Source organism: Drosophila persimilis, unplaced genomic scaffold, assembly GCF_003286085.1.
Source record: "Drosophila persimilis strain 14011-0111.01,24,50 unplaced genomic scaffold, DperRS2 tig00000000-arrow-pilon, whole genome shotgun sequence".
NCBI classification, from domain to species: domain Eukaryota; kingdom Metazoa; phylum Arthropoda; class Insecta; order Diptera; family Drosophilidae; genus Drosophila; species Drosophila persimilis.
Genome location: NW_020825288.1, coordinates 548,353 through 567,978, shown reverse-complemented (window position 1 = coordinate 567,978; position 19,626 = coordinate 548,353). Strand labels below are relative to the sequence as shown.

The 19,626-nt window shown below is 47.3% G+C and overlaps 4 protein-coding genes across 4 annotated transcripts; 3 read left to right on the top strand and 1 right to left on the bottom strand.

The window, feature by feature from the left end:
* Positions 1-40: 40 nt before the first annotated feature.
* Positions 41-831, top strand: LOC6595331 (glutamic acid-rich protein). The gene has a single exon (XM_002020508.2). The coding sequence runs from the start codon at positions 80-82 to the stop codon at positions 758-760; it is 681 nt and encodes a 226-aa protein (XP_002020544.1). The 5' UTR covers positions 41-79; the 3' UTR covers positions 761-831.
* On the bottom strand, positions 775-1,334 carry LOC6595332 (28S ribosomal protein S18c, mitochondrial). Its single transcript, XM_026990589.1, has 2 exons — positions 1,301-1,334; positions 775-1,245 (listed from the first exon to the last, which is right to left on the bottom strand). Exons 1-2 carry the CDS (start codon positions 1,332-1,334, stop codon positions 839-841), a joined length of 441 nt encoding a protein of 146 aa, XP_026846390.1. The 3' UTR covers positions 775-838.
* Positions 1,335-1,758: 424 nt separating this feature from the next.
* LOC6595333 (thyroid transcription factor 1-associated protein 26) lies at positions 1,759-3,894 on the top strand. Its single transcript, XM_002020510.2, has 3 exons — positions 1,759-1,903; positions 1,963-2,224; positions 3,832-3,894. The coding sequence occupies exons 1-2, from the start codon at positions 1,781-1,783 to the stop codon at positions 2,194-2,196; spliced, it is 357 nt and encodes a 118-aa protein (XP_002020546.1). The 5' UTR covers positions 1,759-1,780; the 3' UTR covers positions 2,197-2,224; positions 3,832-3,894.
* LOC113566414 lies at positions 3,771-4,291 on the top strand. Its single transcript, XM_026991882.1, has 2 exons — positions 3,771-3,962; positions 4,031-4,291. The coding sequence occupies exons 1-2, from the start codon at positions 3,818-3,820 to the stop codon at positions 4,045-4,047; spliced, it is 162 nt and encodes a 53-aa protein (XP_026847683.1). The 5' UTR covers positions 3,771-3,817; the 3' UTR covers positions 4,048-4,291.
* The last annotated feature ends 15,335 nt before the right edge of the window (positions 4,292-19,626 follow it).

The window sequence follows — 19,626 nt, the reverse complement described above, 5'->3', positions numbered from 1 at the left end:
GTCTGGCAGCCCCTCGTTTTTATAAAATTTGTAAACAATTCAATTTGAATCCATTTCGCATGTATTTTGCGGATTTTGAATGGAAGAGGCAGCGAATGGAACCCCGCAGTCGGCGCGGAGACCACGGCTTGGTCTGATGAGACGGGCGTGCCACACCACGCCTTTGTTGCGGCTGCAGCGGGAGGAATTGGGAACCACTACACCTACAGATCGGACAGAACAAGACACTCCTCGCGCCCTTCCGCTGTCCACAAACAGTCGCAAACGCATCGGATTGTCCCGCATCCGTACGGAGCTGACCAAGAAGCGGCTGGAGTTCGCAGCCGCAAGCCAACTTAAGGAGAAGACCAGCGAGAAGGAGTCCACTCCAAGAGAAAAAGAAAAAAAACCACAAGCAAAGAAAGCGGAACGTACAGTGGCCAGCAAGTTGCAAGAGGATGAAAGGGGCAAGATAGTAGAAGACAAGGACCGACTGGAAGAGGATGATGAAAGAGCCAAGATAGTGGAAGACAAAGAGCAAATGGAAGAGGAGGATGAAGAAGTAGTGGACAAAGAGCAAATGGAAGAGGAGGATGATAAAGTAGAACCACAGGACAGCAGAATCGCCGAGCTGCAGGCAGACATCGAGACCTGGCGGCGGGGATTCATAGCTACTATGAACGACCTGCAGGCCATGGTCGATCCCCGGCCGACAAAGAAGGCCGTGTTGATACAACTAGGTATTCCTCTCGAGATGCTGCGGTACCTGGAGGAGGACTGACACTCGGACAATGCTTCACGGTGGCAAAATGTATTACTCCGCAATAAAAACAGATTGTGAACAAAACTTAAGTGCAAACTAGTATTTATGGGGCCGCACGGGCCTCTCCGGATCGAAGAGCTTTGGGTCCTGCAGGAAGTCCAGGTCCTTGTGGTACCCCGGCATCAGCAGACACTGCTGTGCCCGAAGAATGGCCCGCTCAACATCCTCCTGCTTCTGCTTGCATAACCCGGTTATGTGGCGTCCGTAGATGCGTCCCGTGTACGACGACTGGAACTGTGACAGCAGCCGAACATTCTTGTAGTGCGGGGTGATGTTGTTCTTGCACAGTATGCACTGCTGAGGGTCCTTCTCGAAGGGATTCGTTATGTCAATCGGTTCATCCGAGTCTCGTGTTGTGGTTTTGCCTTCCGCAATGCCGGCCTGGGCATAAAAGCGCGTTGCAGGCCGGGCCAAACGGCTGCCAGCTAAATTGACAACAGTAGCTAGTGGGCGAAGGTTGGATTAGACGTTTCCCAAATAATTAGACAATATACTTGCCATTTTGTGCAATGAATTTAGTTATTTTTAACATTTTCAACGTTGTAGAGCTGTAATCGCGGAAAATATACGGTCTGACCGTCAAAAATATGCCAAAATATACCGTCTCATTTTAAACATATACAGTAAAAATACTGACGAATTCAAGTTCTATTATACATATTCCTCGATTTTGATATTCCGTGGAATATTATTAGTTATATAGAACATTTAGCCATGCCCACATAATTTTATTCAATTAATGAACCTATTTTCTAATTGTCTGGTTTATTTTAAACACTTGCTTTTATCGGATCTTGTCTAAAAAAAGGTTTTAGCGAAATAGGTCAAAACAAATAAAACGTAAGAGAAAAGTCCGATGTATCAGTAATTTACACCGTAACTACACATCTACATACATTCGACACAGAGACTAGTGTTGCTGTTGCAACAGCTGTTTAAGCACGTTTTTCGTTTGTTTATAAAAAAAAGTGGAATAAGATGAAGCCGAAAACACAAAAGCCGCAGGGAAAACCCAATAAAAAGCCAACGCACAGCAAGGCCAAGGCCACGCAATGGCAGAAGCCAAACTTTAAGCAGAAGCACAAGGCGAAGCCGAAAACAGTATGTATAAGCAAAATGCTATGCCGCCCGTCTCTCACACATTCCGCACTGCATTTCAGGATAAACCAAACAAGCCCGAGATCCGCCAAATGATCCGACAGCAGAAGGCATCCAAAGCCGAGGCTGAGCGCCAACAGGTGCGGGCTGAAAAGGAGGCTCGCATTAAGGCCTACAAGAAGCAGCGCCTCGAAAAGACCAAGGCCATCAGCAAGCGCACCCAACGCGGCCAGCCGCTGATGAAGGATCGATTGCAGCTGCTGCTCAAGCAGATCGAGGAGATGAAGCAACGCTGACACCTCACCTCATTACGCGCCTGACTGGGTAAGTCAATCTCCACGGCGGGCCGGTTCATCGGCAGTTTCCGCACACGCTCCGAATGAAAATTAAATTTGATGCAACCTGTAATAAATTCGCATGTCTCGTGCTTCCGGCCGTGCGGCAACGCAACCCTTTGATTAGTTGCGATTGTTCGCTCCCACGAGCTATGCAAATTTTTCGCGGGAAATTGCTTCTCCCTTGCCAAGCCGTTTCGCGCCTTATCGGGTGGCACTGGCGTCTGCATCCTGTGTACCTGTGTGCCCCAGCAACCCCATCCCCGTTGAAGACCCCAGCTGCCATTGCCGCGAGGCGTCTCCGCTAATTCCCTCGCGTATTCGCCAAAGCCAAACAAAGTAATTTGTTGTCATCTGCACTGGCAGTTCTCTTCAATTTCCACCAAATTTCGGGCATAATAATAAACTTTTATGCGCATTCCGCTGGCATAACATCCGCTTCCGCCTGGCAGGAGAATGGAGTGGTGTAAGTACTCCCTCCACAATCCTGAATGACAATCAGCATGCGGTCTCATATCCGCACCATCGCATCCAAGGCAAACAAAGCGAAGCAAACTTTCACTTTTCGGATATTGCGAAACTATTGCTCTCAACCCTTTGCCACCCGTAGCGCGTGCGGCGCTCCGCGGCGCGTAGCTCGAACCGTTGACACAAATCGCACTAAATCAAAAATTATACTTTATACAAATAAAACGACGAAGACGACTAGAACGACTAGGACGAGGACGTTACCAGCCCAGCGGAAGTCGCTAGACCCTGTGGCCATAAATCTCATATAGTCAAATATTGAATTACGCAGGATGTGCTGGAGACGGAGATGCTCGAGGGATGGGCTCTAGGATAGAAAGGGTTCTTTCCAGCCATGCAATTCGCATATTCCCAATTTAGTGGGTCAGAAGGATGCTCGTGCATATGTCCTAGGTCCTGTGTCCTCCCCTCTTTACCAGTACGAGTGCGAGTACGGGTATGGGACATTTTCCGGCCATTGCTTTGTTCTGTTTATTTAATAAAAATTTGAAGTTATGAGTGCCCTGCCCTGCCCTTGGCCCGGGAGAGGGTCGCAGGGTCGTTTATGTGTCGATAATGAATAGTTATGGCTGCTCGGGCAGTGGGAGGGGTGGCGATCGCCGGGAGGGGGTTAATGCTTTGTTTGGGTCGCTTATAATGCAATTTATGCATGTTTATGTTCGAGTAGTCGACACTCGAGTGCAGGGGCTGTCACTGTGAGTCTCCCCGTCAATGGGATGGGTTGAGCTAGCTCTGGCGAGTAGATCTGGTATTCTGGGTATTCCATTCCATTCACTCGGGGGTTTACTTTCGGATCTATTGATAAGCACGCCCTAGTGGTAAAATCCAAACAGATAACAGCCTCATTGATTTCATCATCATCATCATCATTATCATCGTCAGCGTTTCGGTGATTTTATATAATTCGGGAGAATTCCCAATGACATAGATGGTTAATGTTTAGGAATTCCGACTCTTCGCCCGATGATTTATTTAAGAACGGTCATCGGCTACACCGCAGTAATCGTTTAGCTCTCAGCCGCGCTCAGTCGCACCATAAATATTCGCACTAAATATGAAATACTTCAGGTTCGGGTGGCTTCTGTTGTTGGCGTTCCTGGTCCTCTGCTCTGGCGATGCCTTCGCGGCCCCCAAGCCGAAAGGCAGAGCCAAACCGAAAATAAGGATTCCCAAAATTAACATTAACATCCATCATAATAGTAAGTTGTGTCGTATGTTGTGCCAAGCCAACAAGCTAACATATCGTTCTATTCCTTCTACTTTTTAGATATCCACATTGGCTAGCATCGGACTCACTCGCTTTGGATAATAGTCGTAGCTTAACTTAATTTAGATTTAGCCTTAACTTCTTTGCGATCCAAGAGATCCTCAGTATACATAATCGTACTGTTAAGGATGATTATGGCCATTATATGGTTATATGGCAGATCCATATAGTTTTCTATGAACTCTTTCAGAGTTTCAGAAGAACCATCGGAAGCCGGCTAGGGTAACCATTACAAATAAAGCTAAATTGTAAGAAACACAATTGTAAACAGCGTTTGTATTCGTATATAGGGTGTTGTTTACTTGAATTATAATGATTTATGTACTTCTCTATTGTGATTCAGTTCCCTCTTCCGTTCCCCATTTTCTGTTGACTAGCAAGCACTTTTCTGCAGGTCGAGAGGCACATTTCTTAATTACAATTTCGGCAACCCCGAAGAAGAGGTCCTTCCCCTCTCCAATCCAGATTTCCATGCGAAACTTGTGCATAACATAACTCAGGGGCTTTCCAATCTTGTTAACGATTCGGTATGCTAATTAAATTCTTGGCAAAACAGAAGCAGAGGGAAAGTGAATTTTCACTTTCGTTTGGGGCTGTGATAAGAAAAAATCTGGCTGGAAATTAACACCCGACCATGGACCATGGGAGAGATTCGCTCTCGCCGAACCGTAAAATGTTTCCCCAACAATTTGGCGCTGATCCTGTTCCGAAGGACCAACTTTTGGTTCAGAATTTATGGCTATCTTTGGGATGGGAATGGCTCTGACTGGGAGAGGGGGTATGGGGAACGGGGACAGGATAGGGTGCAGTTGCTCTTATCTGGCTGAAATATTAACGGTTTAGGCTTAATTACAAATGGCGACGCTGCCGGCTCGGCTCGGCTCACAAATTAACTGTACAAGAAAAAGAAGTGGCAACTGGTCCACGAGGACATCGGACACGGGACACGGGATACAGGACACAGAAGGGAGACTATGAGACTGGGAGACGTACGATTGAATGGGGGGGGCATGCAGCCATTAGGGTAATTATTTACAACAATTTCAAATTTTACACATGAACAAACCGAATGGCAATAAAATGGCGCCGCAACAACAAAATAACAAAATGTTTTGCATGCACTTTCCGTGTTTCGGTGTGGTTCGGTTCTGCTGGGTTCTGTTTTTGTTTCTGTTTCAAGTGCTGCGGCTCGTAAATTACCAAAGTGCGGGCTGTAAATCACAGGACTCCGCCCTGCTCCACCTCTGCTTCACCCCTTCCAGGATCGCTCCAGGCGATTGTACATGTAAATTTTGAAATTTTCAACAATTTGCCACACTTCTTTTTTGGCGAACACGTGGCTGGAGGAGTGTTGGCCAGAGGGGGCTGGCTGGTGAGCCCACTTGGTGCGGACAAACCCTTTGAGAGATGGGCATAAATTTCAATTAAAATTGAAAAGCCATGAAAAATAAAACCTCCTCCCCTTGGAGCCGGCACAAAGTGATAACCATGAAAACTTTTCCAATGGACCTACGACAGGGGCTGGGGCTATGAGCAATTTTAATTGTGGACCAACAGAAGCAGCAACAGGAGCAGCAGCAGGTGCAGGCATGCATGAAAGTGGCCCAGACCAGAAGGGTATCCAGCGGGAGGGCCAGCTTCGGTTTCAGTTTTTCAATTAAAACTGGAAAATATTTCCAATAATTGCCAAATAAGTGAAACTTTGTCAAGCGGCCCCAAGGGTCAACAAAAGGGTTAACATTCTCGGGAACGAGCGATGCGTGGAATGTCCTTCCATATCGAGAACTGGACTCCCGAGAAGGCGTAGTGGACAGTGGACAAGTTGATGGCATATTTCACACTTCAGCGGAGAGGAGGAGGAGGAGAATGCATCCATCATCCGCTTTCGACGATACTCATCTGCAATCAGCCTCTCGCCGCACCGATCGGACAAATGTCAAAACTGTAAGCCGACACTAAACCGTCGAGGCACTTCAGCGACTAGCAGCAAACAGGCAAACATCAAGCACAACTCCACCTCCAACCCCACCCCCACCCTGATCCGGTACCAGGACGAGGACGAGCTGAGACAATGAGGGTTGTTGCTGCCCCGCCCAGGTCCGCCCCGATTGCTCTTTAACTTGCAACAGCGAGCGACTAACAAGCGACGCGTGCCATTTCCTCCTTTCACACGCAACAAAATCGAAGGCAGCAAGGCGGAGGCCGGGGCGGTCAACAAGTACAGTTTCTTCAGGATACAGCTCTGTGCGGCGACTGTACCGTGTAACGTGGACCGTGTACCGTGTGTCATCGCTACATAACCTCACAACGAAGCATGGCATAATTCACTTCCTGCCTCATCAGCGACCGGGGCCGGGGCCGGGGCCATCCCTCAACTCGGTTTAAAGTCGCATAACTCAGAAATTAAAGTGACCATGCGACAATTTTCAATTTCCACATTGTCCATAAATCAAATTGCGTTTACGATGAGTTGCCTGGAGGACATCCTCAGGGGCACGGGCACAGGGTCGGGGATATTGGCAGGACAATGCCAGGGGTGAGGGCTCAAGAGCATCAGCGCTCGTACCTTTTGATGGGTTTATTGAAAAACTATGCTGAATTTTGTTAAATACCCTGTCCGAAGGGCGACTATTGCTTTGCCATGCAGCAGCGGATGAGATGGGATGGGAAATCCTTTGATTCTTAATGGCTGAGATTGAGGTAACATTTGGTGTAAATCCAAACTCTAGAATAGAAGACCTAGTGTTGCAAGGGTATTCCATTCATCGGCTAGTCCTTTCTAACCTTTCTCCTTTTCACTTTTCCTTTTTTGTTTTCATGTTTTTGTTCCTTGTTTTTTGGGTGGTTTGGTGGTGTTGACACTCCACGGGGCCATGTGTGACAGTTATGAGCATCTACAATCCAATTTAATCAGAGCTGCTGGCAAATGGCTTTGCCTTTGCTTTGCTTTGCGGAATTTGGGGCAAAAACACAGCAAATAATCGCATTAGGCCCCTCGGAGAGTGCCGGAGAGTGCTTGAGAGATTGACAATGGAGAATGGAATTTGGTGTGGCATGTGTCAAAATTTTGCCACGATAAGAGATCTAACAACCGCACACATGTGTCGAACCGAACCAATCCGATGCATGATTAGCCGACAGCAGGAGCAGGAGGATTTGGAATTCAATTTTTAAATTGGCTTCCACCTCCAACTGTCACTCCTCCTTCCAGCTTCCTTGGTCCTTCCGTTTCTCGGCCAGGGCTATAAATCTGGGAGAAGTCTTAACATGTCAGCGACACTTTCCCCAAACAAGGTCCAACTTTATTCAAATGCCTGAACGCCCCCAATCCACAGCAGGAAAGCAACAGGAAGACAGGACTACGATTGGGAGAAGGAGTTAATGTTGAAGTTGAAGCTGGACTTTCTTAATGTCTACAAATTCCTTTCGCCAAATCCAATACAAAGCCCACTGACTTTGATTTATAACAGCGGGGCGTGGTACTTATACCCGGTACTCTTAAAGTAGAAAGGGTATATTCTATACGTGAAAATGTAAGTCTGTCTGTATGATCACCAGCAAGTATTATCGTGATGGTATAAATGTACCAGACGAGGAGCTACAGCTGAAAATTTGGTTTACATTCCCGATTAGCCGGTATCCCATAGTCGTAATATCGTTTCTACTTATTTTAATTTAAAATCCCAGGGATCTGGGGATGTGTCTTCCCCTTTCGGTAACCCCTTAAGGCCGCCTGTCTGCATAATTATGTCCGTGTCGCCCGCAAATTTATGGACTCGCCCAACATCTTAGTCGGAGCTGGGCTCATCTTGGATCCTGGTCTACCACTTTGTCAAATGGGTTTCCCTGTAATTGGCTGCATTCTGGGCTCTGGCTGGGATTCGTGGCGATCCAGAGATTTATACTCCGTCTGCAGGCCTGGTCAAGTGGTCACTCATCTGGCGTTGGTTTCCTTCTGATTAATTTGTGGCACGAGCTTACACAAATTGTTGGAATAAACTTATTCCTTTCCTTCTCTCTGCAGACGGCGGAAACCACAAATGATGACTGCTTCAGCGTCAGACCAGGGGCGGATTACGGGCAACAGACAATAACTTCTCTGTCAGTCCTCGAGAGCAATGCCTGTAAAATTCTATGACTTCGTAACTAATTAGCGCAAACCATAAAAACAATGAACGAACCACAGCAGCAGCAGCAACCAACCCTCACCCCCTGCAACATCCTTGCCACTTTCCACTTTCCCTTCCTAATGAAGTTTGACGTGCTGATGTCCTGATGTGCGGTGACGTTGACGAGGATGTCGCGGAGCAGGAGCGACAGTCAACAAGTGAAAGTCAGCCCGCGAGAGCATCCAATGACGCGCAGGGGGCGGGGAGGGGAATCTGAAGTTAAGACATCGTTAAGGGGGGGCCATAAAATGCATTAAAATTAAAAACGTGTTAAAATGCTCAGGAATAACTGGCGCGGCTCTCTCCTCTGGGTCTCGAGTCTCGGGACTTTAATGAGCTCTTAATGAGGCGCGACTCTGACCGAATCAAGGAGCAAACCAGCTCGGAATGAGCCGAAAATAATTTGCGCCTCATTTGTTGTCGCGTGGTTTAAAAAATCGTAAATTATAAACATATTTTTAATGAAAAAAATGTGGTCCTGGCATATGCTACGGACACTCCCGCGACTCCTTCTGCAGGATCCCGTATCTGTGTGCGACTTTTGTTGCTGCCCATAAATTATGTAAATTTCCATTCGAAATTCAAAATTCAAAATTAAAAAACAAAAAAAATACATCGCAGAGAACAAGGCGGCGCTGTCCCGCTGCTCTAATAAGGGTGAAAGGTCACCCGAAGCAGGGTTCTTTCAGGGGGCGTGTCCAGTAAACATCATAAAAGTGAGAAATATGCCTCTTATTTTGTATTTTGGATTCTGTAATTTGTTTTGTAATTCCATTCCCTCTGAAATATGAGCAAAAAATAGCCACATTTACCCCAAAAACAAAAAAAAGAGGAAGCTAGAGAAAGGGAAAGGGAGAACGCGGCGCCTGCAAATGGATTTTTTATTCGACTTCCCCCATCCCGTGCTCATGCATCCCCTCTCCCCTGTCGTGGGAATCCGTACTTTCGTTTCTTCCGGTCTGAAATGTTCGGGAAAATGTTAGTCCGCACTAAGCCCATGGCTGCGCTCCTTTGAATCTCATTCTCAACTGTACAAATTCCAGACCAGACAACCTGCAAGTTTCCAAAGCCCACACACAGACACACATACACGAGTCGGTAGTGTAGGTAGATGCATAGATACTTTCGCTCACATAAATTAAGGAGGCAACGAAGGATGGTTCGGGCAGAGACATATGCAGAGGCGTGACAACGCCGACTCAGGTGAAATTTATTGGGGCGAAAGGAATCCAGCGCGAAGGAGGCACGAGCGAGAGTCACACTGTCCTGCAAGGGTTTCCAGAGATAATTCCAGAGTTCCAGAATAGAGCTCAGAGATTTCTCTAGGTGGATTCATCGAATTCATGCTGCTCAGTGTAATTAGCTGAAGCATGCCTCCTGGTGCAGAAGAGATTCCAGCAAAAAAGTCAACTGTCTTTCGTCCTGCTATGGCGGCGCTTAATTTTTAATGCCGCGCCGTGAAATTTATTGTGCCGCCACAAATTTGAGTTAATCTCCCGAGTTGCCACAGGGCTTAGCAGTCCGACAGGAGCCATGTGCCAGGACTGACTGTACTTGTGGAAGGGTTTGCTGGATTGCTGGATTTCTGATGGAGTTTTAGTTCGGATGGGGAGATGGCTGCGGCAGTCTCATTTAAAGTCCCAACTGGAATCAGCGCTGATTTAATTTCAGCTGTCAGAGAAGGAGTTGCCAGGATGGAGGATGGAGAAGCGATAAGTGCTTTTCAATGCGATGCAGAATCCGAGCCCGATCCAAATCCAGATCTGCTACGACATTCCTCAATGCGGCCATCAATCAATTGACCGGCTAACGAGTGGCATGTCCTTGTCCTGGCCCATGTGTGTCCTCGTGTGGGTCCCGTCCCGTAAAAGAGAGCACGTAATTTCGCTTAGCCATGTTGAGGTCTGCTTCTCTCTTCTATTGACAGTTGGCCAAGAGCGATGGCCTCATGGTTGGAGGCAGGGCAGACCCACCCTTTCCCCTTTTGGAGGGAGAACGGGGTTCCGTTCCTCAACTGCGACGCTTAGCGCCGAACCACCATAAATATTTATTAATGAAATTAACTGAGCTCACAATATTTAAATTCAAATTGAAATATCAACGCCGTAATTAAAATTCATGGAGAGCCATTCTCGGGCGCGGATGGTTCTGGATCCAGTCCAAAAAATTGGATGATAGCACAGCATGGAGCCCCATTGCCGTTGCCATTGCCATCCCCCAACTATAGATGATATATGGGCAGAAAGGGGTTTTTCGCTTCGGCCCATTTGCATATGTCTTGCCTCTGAAATGACGGCCTTAATTGTGGCCATAACATGTTGTGCGGTTCGGCCATGTGTTGGCGCCGGCGTATGTGGTTAAGTGGTTTTCCAGGTTGAATCTAGAATCCACCCACACCCATACCCACACACACCCATCATCCAGTAGATACTCCTCCTCCTTGGCTCTGGCACTGGCACTGGCTCTTGCTCTCGTTTTAATGAGCAACAAATTCAATTTCAACTTTTGAGCGCCTTTGTTCCCGAAAATTAATTCATTTGCAATTCATGGCTTCAATTGCGTTTGTTTGGAGTTTAGAGCGAAGGAGTGGGAAGGGGCTTGGGCTGGGGCTGGGGCAGGGGCAGGGGCAGGAGAAGTGGATGTCTCCTGGGAGCTGGGAATTATTTGGTTAGCTTAAATTTATGCGCCCCGATCAGGAGCAGTCCCCTTTATTCAGGCACATAAATCAAGCCATTCCCGACACACGAAAATGCAAATCGTGTGCAATGGAAACTGTCTTCCCACCAAGGATATCCCACTTTAAAGTATCCCCCTGGCTGCAGGGCATGTCCATGTCCAGCCTGGCCCACTCCCCCTAATTTCTTTGCCCAGCATCCAAATGAGGTGCTAATGCGATACAAGCGATGCCCAGAACCAACTGATTGGGATGAGGGATGAGTCACAGTAGATGAGGGTGTTCCCTCAGCTATTGTTAAAATACCAACAGCTGTCCCCAACCCTGCCCAAACCCATCCGTAAATCAAAATTATGAGTTTTCAATGAAAGCTTCGGTAAATGGAAACTTTTAAACAGCCGTTCCGCGATAGATGCCGGAACCAATAATGGACAAAGGATATTTATAACTATTACTTACGCACGATTAAATCATCAGCGATATCTTCCCCCGAACTAGCATTTGGGGAAGAGTATCGAGTATCGAGGTTGGGATGGGATGGGGATTCTGGTCACAAATTGCAGTCATTTGTTGGGCTTAAACCCTTTGCAAACAAAGGAACGAACAAAGATGCGATGGATCCTAATGAGGCAGCCATAAAAACAAAAATGGAACCATCAAAATATTGCCAGACATCCTCCACGCCACTTCTCCCTCCGCCTCTGACAAATGGCCGGACTCGTGTGTGGGAGGGCGTGGCGAAAATCCAATCAAGCTGTATAAATATTCAGGCTCAGCGCTTTGTCTGCCCTACGCCTCCGCCGCCTCCTTGGACACTGGCCATCCCAGGGAAAACTAATATAGAAATTAGGTGTGTAATGTGCTGAGCGAGCCATAAATATATTTTCTATTCCCGATTCGCCTCGCCGAAGAATATTTGCAAAATGTTTCCGCAACACTGAACCAAGTTCTTTTGGGGGTGACTGCTCCTGGGACGGAGTGAGGCGGAGGAGTGGTGTGGTGGTGTCCATTTCAAGTGTTTGCCACATCTGACATTTGTCATCATGATTCGGCCATAAATACAAACTGCGATGCATATAAATAAACATTTGCTGAAGGGGGAGAAGATTCCTCATTTCGGACTGGAATGCTTTTGAGAGTCCTCCAATAACAAGGCGATCCCAAAGATACTCTCTCTCTCCGAAATATTGAAGAAATCAATTTTCTATCGAAAGAAAGCTTAATTTCTTGCAAAAACCATCTTTAAAGTCATTTTGGTCAGACCTCAGACGAATCGCTTCTCAATCATCTTGAAAACACCTCACAAATAAACCCCAGACGCTCCTCCCTCCCAAGAACCCGTCTGCTGCTGCTGCTGGTGGATCTGTGGAGGAAACGTAATTTAAATTTGATGATGGCTGGCTCCGTGTCTTTGATGTGTGGCCTCTTGATGGCATATCAAATGTGGAACTATCGATGGAATGGATGACGTTCGCACAAAGTACACTTCTCGCGTGAGCTGAGCAAACAAACCAGTTAACGTATTTTAGATTTCCTGGCAGGGAACTTAATTAAGGATACTTTACCCTGCCTCGGCATTTGTCAATGGCAACGGCATCAACATCCCGGCACCCCGGCACCCCGGCATCCCGGCATCACGGCATTGGCATCGTCGTCGTCATCGGCATGGAGAAGGCAGCCGCAAAAGGCAAACACACACATCAATCGCCGGGGGAAACCCTTTCCTGCAGTGCTTATCCTTCATAAGGATACGTGAAACTATTCTAATGTGGTTGGTGTTGCAATTAAATTAACATAAACTTCGGGACCAGCCCTAAGCCTCAAGTTTTCCGCTCTTTTCAGGCCAAAAACGTAAACCTAGGAATGGGTTGGGGTGGGCGGTTGGGATTCGAGTGGGGTGTGGTGTGTCCTCCCTTGCACGAGAACATGCAAATCGAGAGCTGGGAAGCCCCAAGTTGATTGACGCCACACGACGCGTTAATAACTTTAGCAACGCCTTTGTCCTGCGGCAGACTTTGATGATTATGATGATGGGTAGTTCTCCAGAGTTCCCTTCTCCCTTCCCCGCCCCGATGTGCCCCGAAGTTCCTCGATGACGGCGATGACGCACTATCCGGAATCACTATAATTGCATAGGTTATCCTTGCGGCATACGGCATACGGCATGCGGCATGTGTGCCATGTTCCCTGTTCCCTGCTTTCAGTTTCAGTTTACTTTAGAGCCGCTCTATTTGTTTAATATTTAGCTCTACCCCGTCCTTCCATCTTCCTATCATTATCCTGGCCGTGACGCAACCCAATTATTCCGTTCAAACACATGTAACTGTTAATTGGCAGAGCGTCTCCTGGGTACGTCCCGAATACGCCCTGGGTGCGCCACTGCCAAATAGTTTTGCCCTCCGGCCCCGAGCTGAGATTGCTTTTTTCCTTCCGCGGAAAGGGTTGCCTAGCGACTAGTTGTAGTACTTGTACTTGGACTTGTACTCCGTGTCTATGTATCCCCTACCCTCCATATTTGTGTTAATCTTTCGGGAGATGAAACGTAAATATAAGATTGTGTTTGAGGCAAAACAATCAAAACAGAAATGTGCAGTGTAATAATGTGTTATGTGGTTTCTATAGTAGGTCCTAGTATTCCTCTATATGTTTAACCAAAATAATTTAGTCACTATATTGGGTTTAAGACCAGCAGCAATCTGTCCAAGTTTTGCATTGCTCCATCCCGATGCGACATTCCGTCCGTTTCTTCAAGTTGAAAACTTAGCCCAGCAATTGGTAAACTTGAAAACTTGGAGAGTCTCCTGGTGGCTCCCAGCAGACCAGAACTGAGTGGAGCGGGGCAGAGCAGATTGGAGTTCCGAAGTTCCGCCCGTCGAGAGCGTAAAAATGCTCGAATCTGCTTGGCTCGTGTCTCATCTCTTACGGATACTTGGCTGCATATGATTTATGGGGCAGACAGACAGGCAGTCAGGAGCGGAGCGGAGTGGCAGACGCACCGCCAAAAGATTTACGACTCTTTCACACACAGGATATTTGGCAGGCGGCAGGCAAAGCGAGAGGGGAATGCAAATCGCACACGCATGAAGGAAGTGCGACTACACGTCCTTAAGAAGTTTGAGACTCGAGTCGAAGAACTTTAAAGCCAATTACGGGACAGCAGAGCATCCACCAGGGATAATCCCGCGTAATTTGGCAGACGATTACCAGCGCAGTTTATTCTCCTCCTTCTCCTCCTCTGCCTCCGCCGATAAGGATGAGCTTCAATTGTCCAGGCTAATTGCCTGCCCATCCACTCCGAGTACTCCCCGTTCTCCCCAGACTCCCCACACTCTCACTTCACATCTAATTTGCCTCGCATCGTATCTTGGCATCCATTAGGCTATCGCATTTGGGAAAGACATAAAACCCGTGATGGGAAAGTCATCTCGAATGGATGTTTCGGCTATAACTGATGGCCTCCAGGCTGCACCCCCATCCAGGAGATGCATCCTGTTGTCACATGCTATCAAAATCATAAAACTATCCGGCCGGCGGGTCCTTTGTCCGCTAATAGACTCCGCTTTCCACTCTCCGTCTTCCTTTCGCGTTTTTGCCAATTTCGCTTTTCCGTCGGAGGAAATCATTTCTGTTGTATCGAATCTTTTGTTGCTTCCTTCGCTTTTTGTTTCGACTCTGGATTCTTTGTATCTTCCGTGTCTGCCAGACGGCAAGTCTGCGTCGAGTGTGTCCTGAGTGTCCTTAAGTGCAGTCTGTCCATTTGTCCTGACTCCTGGCTCCAGAGCTCCCAAGGAAGAGATGCTGGAAGGGGTATCCCAGAGATTAGTGTCCAATGAGACGGGAAATCTTTAAAAGAACAGACGGAGAGAAACTCGTTTAAGCTGGAATAATAATCGAATAAAAAATTCTGTTGTCGTGCCCTGACCCCTGATCCCTGATCCGGTATTCCCACTCCCCCTCCGTTACGCTCCACTTGAAAGTGTCACAACAAGTAAACAGGGGAATCCCCTCCCACTGCTGCTGCTGCTGCTGCTGTAATGAGAGCTCGCTAATAACTCAGACCGAAGTAAATGAGAAAATCAAATAAAAACAAGTTAAAACTTCCGTGAAAAGCGAAGAAATGGAATAACAACAATTAGGAAGGAGAGGGCGACGGGGAAAAAAGAAGGAAAGTGCGGATGAAAACCCTCGTGCGCTCGCATTTTTAAGCAGTCGAGTAATTACACGTTTAATTGCGAATGGTCCCAGGCAGAACGGAACTCCAGAAACTCCAGGGTTCGGGACAGGAAAAAATATGCCATGAAGGACGAAAAAAAATTACTTAAAATTCAGACATAATGAAAACTGTTGAGGAAATTATGCTAATTCCATAGGAAAAACCAACGCCCAGAGGTGGAGTCCAGGTCCAGATCCAGCTCCAGCTCCAGTTGCTGACGGCTTCGTGTGCTGTTTCTTGTCCAGCCTCACTCATTACGTGTCCTGCCTTTCAAAGCGACGACTAGTAAAGGAAGGAAGGAAGGAAAGAGAGAAGGAGGTTATTCAAAAGTAAAGGCCGAATTGAAAGTTCGATTTATGCAGCTACAAATTCACTTAGCTATGCAGAGTGTTCCTCCATCCCCAATCCCGCGAAGTATTCCTTGATGTACGCACATTTTTGGTTCCATTTATTAGATTTTCTCTTAGCTTCAGCTCCAGGTTCAGCCTCGGCTTCCTGCTGCCTGCTGCAGCGGTCCCACCCCTCGGGTCCATTGATTCTTTGTGTATTTTTTTTTGGGCGCATTTTGCCTGAATTTGTAATTAGCCACGGGCCAATCTCCAGGGGGGGTTGGGGGCAATTGCGTTAGGGGTGGAGCGAATTAGAGTCCTCAAAAATTGGACGAATTGGACATCATTCTGTAGAATTACTTTCCTTTCTTGGAAGTCCCAAAATATATTTGCAGAGATACTTGACAGATCTATTTGTAAATATCATATATGACATCATCAGGCAGTAGAAATGGAAGCTAAAGAATACCCCAAAGTTGATTTGGCTCTCTCTCCGTTTAATCTGCCGTCCAGGGTAATCCCAAGGTCTGTCCTGTCCCATTTACTTACTAATTAGGATAAACCTTCCTCACGCTCAGTGCACTTGCTTCTCTGCTCCGACTCCACCCTCAGACAGGACAGGCCAGGACTTGAGTCGAGTTGATTTGTGTAAATATTTTTAATTATGAATGCGCTGCGTTGTAATGACTTTGTATTATTCAGATCCGAGCCTCAGACAGAGCTCTCCCCGGGGCTAATCCCGCGCCTGGACACTCGCGGACAGTTGCGAGATTCCCACGTTCCTCCTCCTGTAGTCTTATCGGCAGACTCCACCACAGCCCCAGCTCCTGCCCCTGCCACGACACAGCATTAAATGATTAATAAAAGTTATCATCAATTCGGCGAGCGAGTCAAATTTGTAACCGAACAAAGGAGATGCAGTCCATCCAGCCATGCAGCCATCCAGCAGCATCCATCCATTGTGACAATATTAATTTTCGGTAAAATGCGCACTAAAATTCGCAGAAGCAAAGGGCAAGGCAGGGCAGGGCAGGGCAGATTCCTCAGGAGGCTGCTGGGTCACGCCTCCCTGGCATAAAAATTCAAATTGTGGCATAAACATGCAGTTGCCACACACATTTCACATTTATGACGCTCCATGAGCGTGTCGTGGCCATAAGGCGAGAGATCAAATTGTATAATATTAATTTCTAATTGCATAAATTTTTCCTCGTTATCCGCCTGGATTCCTGTCATTTTGCTGGCATTTACGATTTCTGGCTCCTTTGTGGCTGCATCATAAAAATTAAAGCGCTCCAAGGTGTCTTTCACGATTCTCCTTGGGTGTCTGCTTCAGTTTCGGTTCGGTTCGGCTCGGTATCAGTTTCTGCTTTTATTTTTATTTGCCGGTCGCAATGCCACACAAATAAAAATAAAAATGGGGAAAGACAGCCATCAAATGTCGAGTTAAAATGTTTTATTATTTCACTTTATGCCCCTCAAACGACGTGAGTTCGACCGGCTTTCAGGATCCAGAGACAATTGCCAAATGGTTTATTGTTTCTGGCTGCTCTGCGGAGCGTTGATAAGTCTCTCTCTCTCTGGTAAGACAAACATTGAAGGCCCCCCCTTGGGGGCTGATGTCTTAACGGGGCAATATCTTTTGAAATTGTTATTAAAATCGCAAAGCGATAAGCTGCCAGGGGATCGGGATAAGTACACGCTCCCTTGTTGTTGTATCTTTGTGCAATTATTTTGATTTGCTGCGCTCGACTGATGCTGAATTTAAAAGTAAAACTGAAACAGGAACTGAATGTGGCCTTATCGCTTTAGTTATCGATTTATTATCATTGCAACGTTGTTGCGGATTTGCTTGTTTGTTTTTTATTCGCACGGAAAATGTTTTCCCGCTGATACGTGACAATTGTCGGGTCGGGACCGGGACCGGGACCGGGACCGGGACCGGGACTGGCGCCAGTCAGCGGTGCTCGTCAAACGGTAAATGCCCTGATTAATCCACTTGCACCGCCTCATGCACCTCATACGTGAATTGCGGAATAAAGTTTTCGCCCTGAAATGAAACTGTGACATCGACTGGGGCGGAGTCTAGGTCTGAGGCAGGTATCGCCCTACGTGTGCACACGCTGATTGCATTTACGTGTTGTCACCTCTACCCCCTCTTCCATGCTACCCTTCCGCCTTCAGGGCCCCCTTCCCCGGTAAGTATCGGGACTCACTCAGCGACTAAAAGCATTGCCTGCTCCAATGGAGGCAACCGCACGCAGCCATTGATAAGCAGCTCGAGGTCTGCCGTAGAACTTACCCGCCGAGTCAGCCAGGCAGCCTGCAACTTGCAACTCCATTAGACAACAGCGCGACGAGACGTGGCAAAGTTCGGGCTAATCAGATGCAGTTGTAATTACAAAACTCTCTCAGGGCGAACACAAGAAACAAACGAGGAGCCAAATGGGATTAGATGGGGCAAGTGGCATGGCAGGTGGAACAGAAAACACCGTTTCCTGTCGAAGAACGATGAAAGTTCGGAGTGTGCTGGGGAGAGTGGGGCAACGCTGGCGTATTTAAGATGTTCTCCAAATGAATCCCACTCAACTTCAAATGTAGATGGTATTTGCTAGTGAAATCGATATGGGCTTAAAAGGATTAAGAATATAATCTAGGTATAGCTCTACCAAATATTTATAATAATCGCTATAGTTCTGACACTACAAAAATACAAATGTACAAGTATTATAGATATAGTCCCATTCAGATCGAAAACTATGAATTGGATTCTATAGATCTTCGTTCCCCCTCAATTGCAATTTAGCAATTTAGATAACCTCCAAAATGATTCCGAGCGAGAATTCAGTGCAATCGCCAGAGACTCCTTCAACTTTCCACCATTCAAATCGAACCTTTATTGGGTGCACGCATAACAGGGATTTCAGCGAGGCAATGAACAAACTGCTGCACTCCTAGGCACCCCCAAATATATCTATGCCTGGATCTCGGAATGAGAGCTTTTGGAGAGGGAGTGGGAATGGGACAGGGACAGAGGCACGTCGGGAATTCTTGACTTTGAGTTTGGGCAAAGTTTTAGTAAATCTGCTTATCTTGTTCGAAACTTTTCGCACTACGTGCCGCCGTCGCGACGCTGGTCGCGGTCGCAGTCGCTGTCTTTTGTTGTGGGGCTATTCCCATATCCCCCTCCCACCATCTACTACAGACCCCTACTGCTGCGCCAAACCCCCCACCCATTCAAAATGGAATGAACAGTTGTCATGCCGTTGACGCCTAGGCATTAACCTGGTCAAGTCGTGGACTCCGTATCGCAGGGGTCGCTGTCAATCATCCGAAACGTGTGTGAAACGCTTCTCGTCTCTTGTCCGCTGTTACCAGGGCCCTTCTCCAAGGCACCATCGAGTGGAAATGAATTGAAATGTTCGCTCCCGGCGCCTAGACTGCACCTGGAATCCTTACTAACATTCGTTAACCCTGAGTGCACGGCGAATTTGCGAGTGTCTAGGATGTGGGGGTGGTGTAATGGTGTAATGTTCTGTTGACATTGCATTAGTGCCAGACAACGAGGGAAATTGCACTGGGAATGGGAATGCCAAAGTTAGCTTTAGTTTTTTGGGATTTTAAGATCCATTTAAACTTTAATATGTATAGGAACATGCCCAAGGAACATACCCCTGGAATTGCTAAGATCTCATTTGAAGGAGTATCCCATCTGTATACGGCTCTTGGCTTTTTCCTCCACTTTCGGTGCCTGTAACCTCTCTGGTGTGATCTGACGGCTATCATTAGAAGTTAAGCTCCAGTTTTAGGTGGATTCTCTCCGGCAAAAACTAGCTGGAAGCCATTCAACCCGTCGAAGGCCATTTGTCCCGGCTCGAACTCTTTAAGCGCATCTGGCGCTGCCTCCACGGCGGCTCCTTCCACTGCTACTGGAGCTGCGAAGCACAGAAGCTGATCCACATGGCCAAGTGCAAGTGCATGGCCCAATTTATAGTCAAATGCTAATTTCGTTGGCCATGTCCTCGCACAAAGCGTGAATTGCTGTAGTCGCTCCCGATTCCACTGTTGTGTCGGTCGGTGTCGGTGTTACTCCGCGCTGGTTTCGGGCTGGTGGCTGCAATAACTCGTCTCGGTCTCAGGGTCCATGTCCATGTCCATGTCCGTCTACGACTGCAGCTGCCAGATGCCTCGGCTCTGGGAAGAAGCAACTT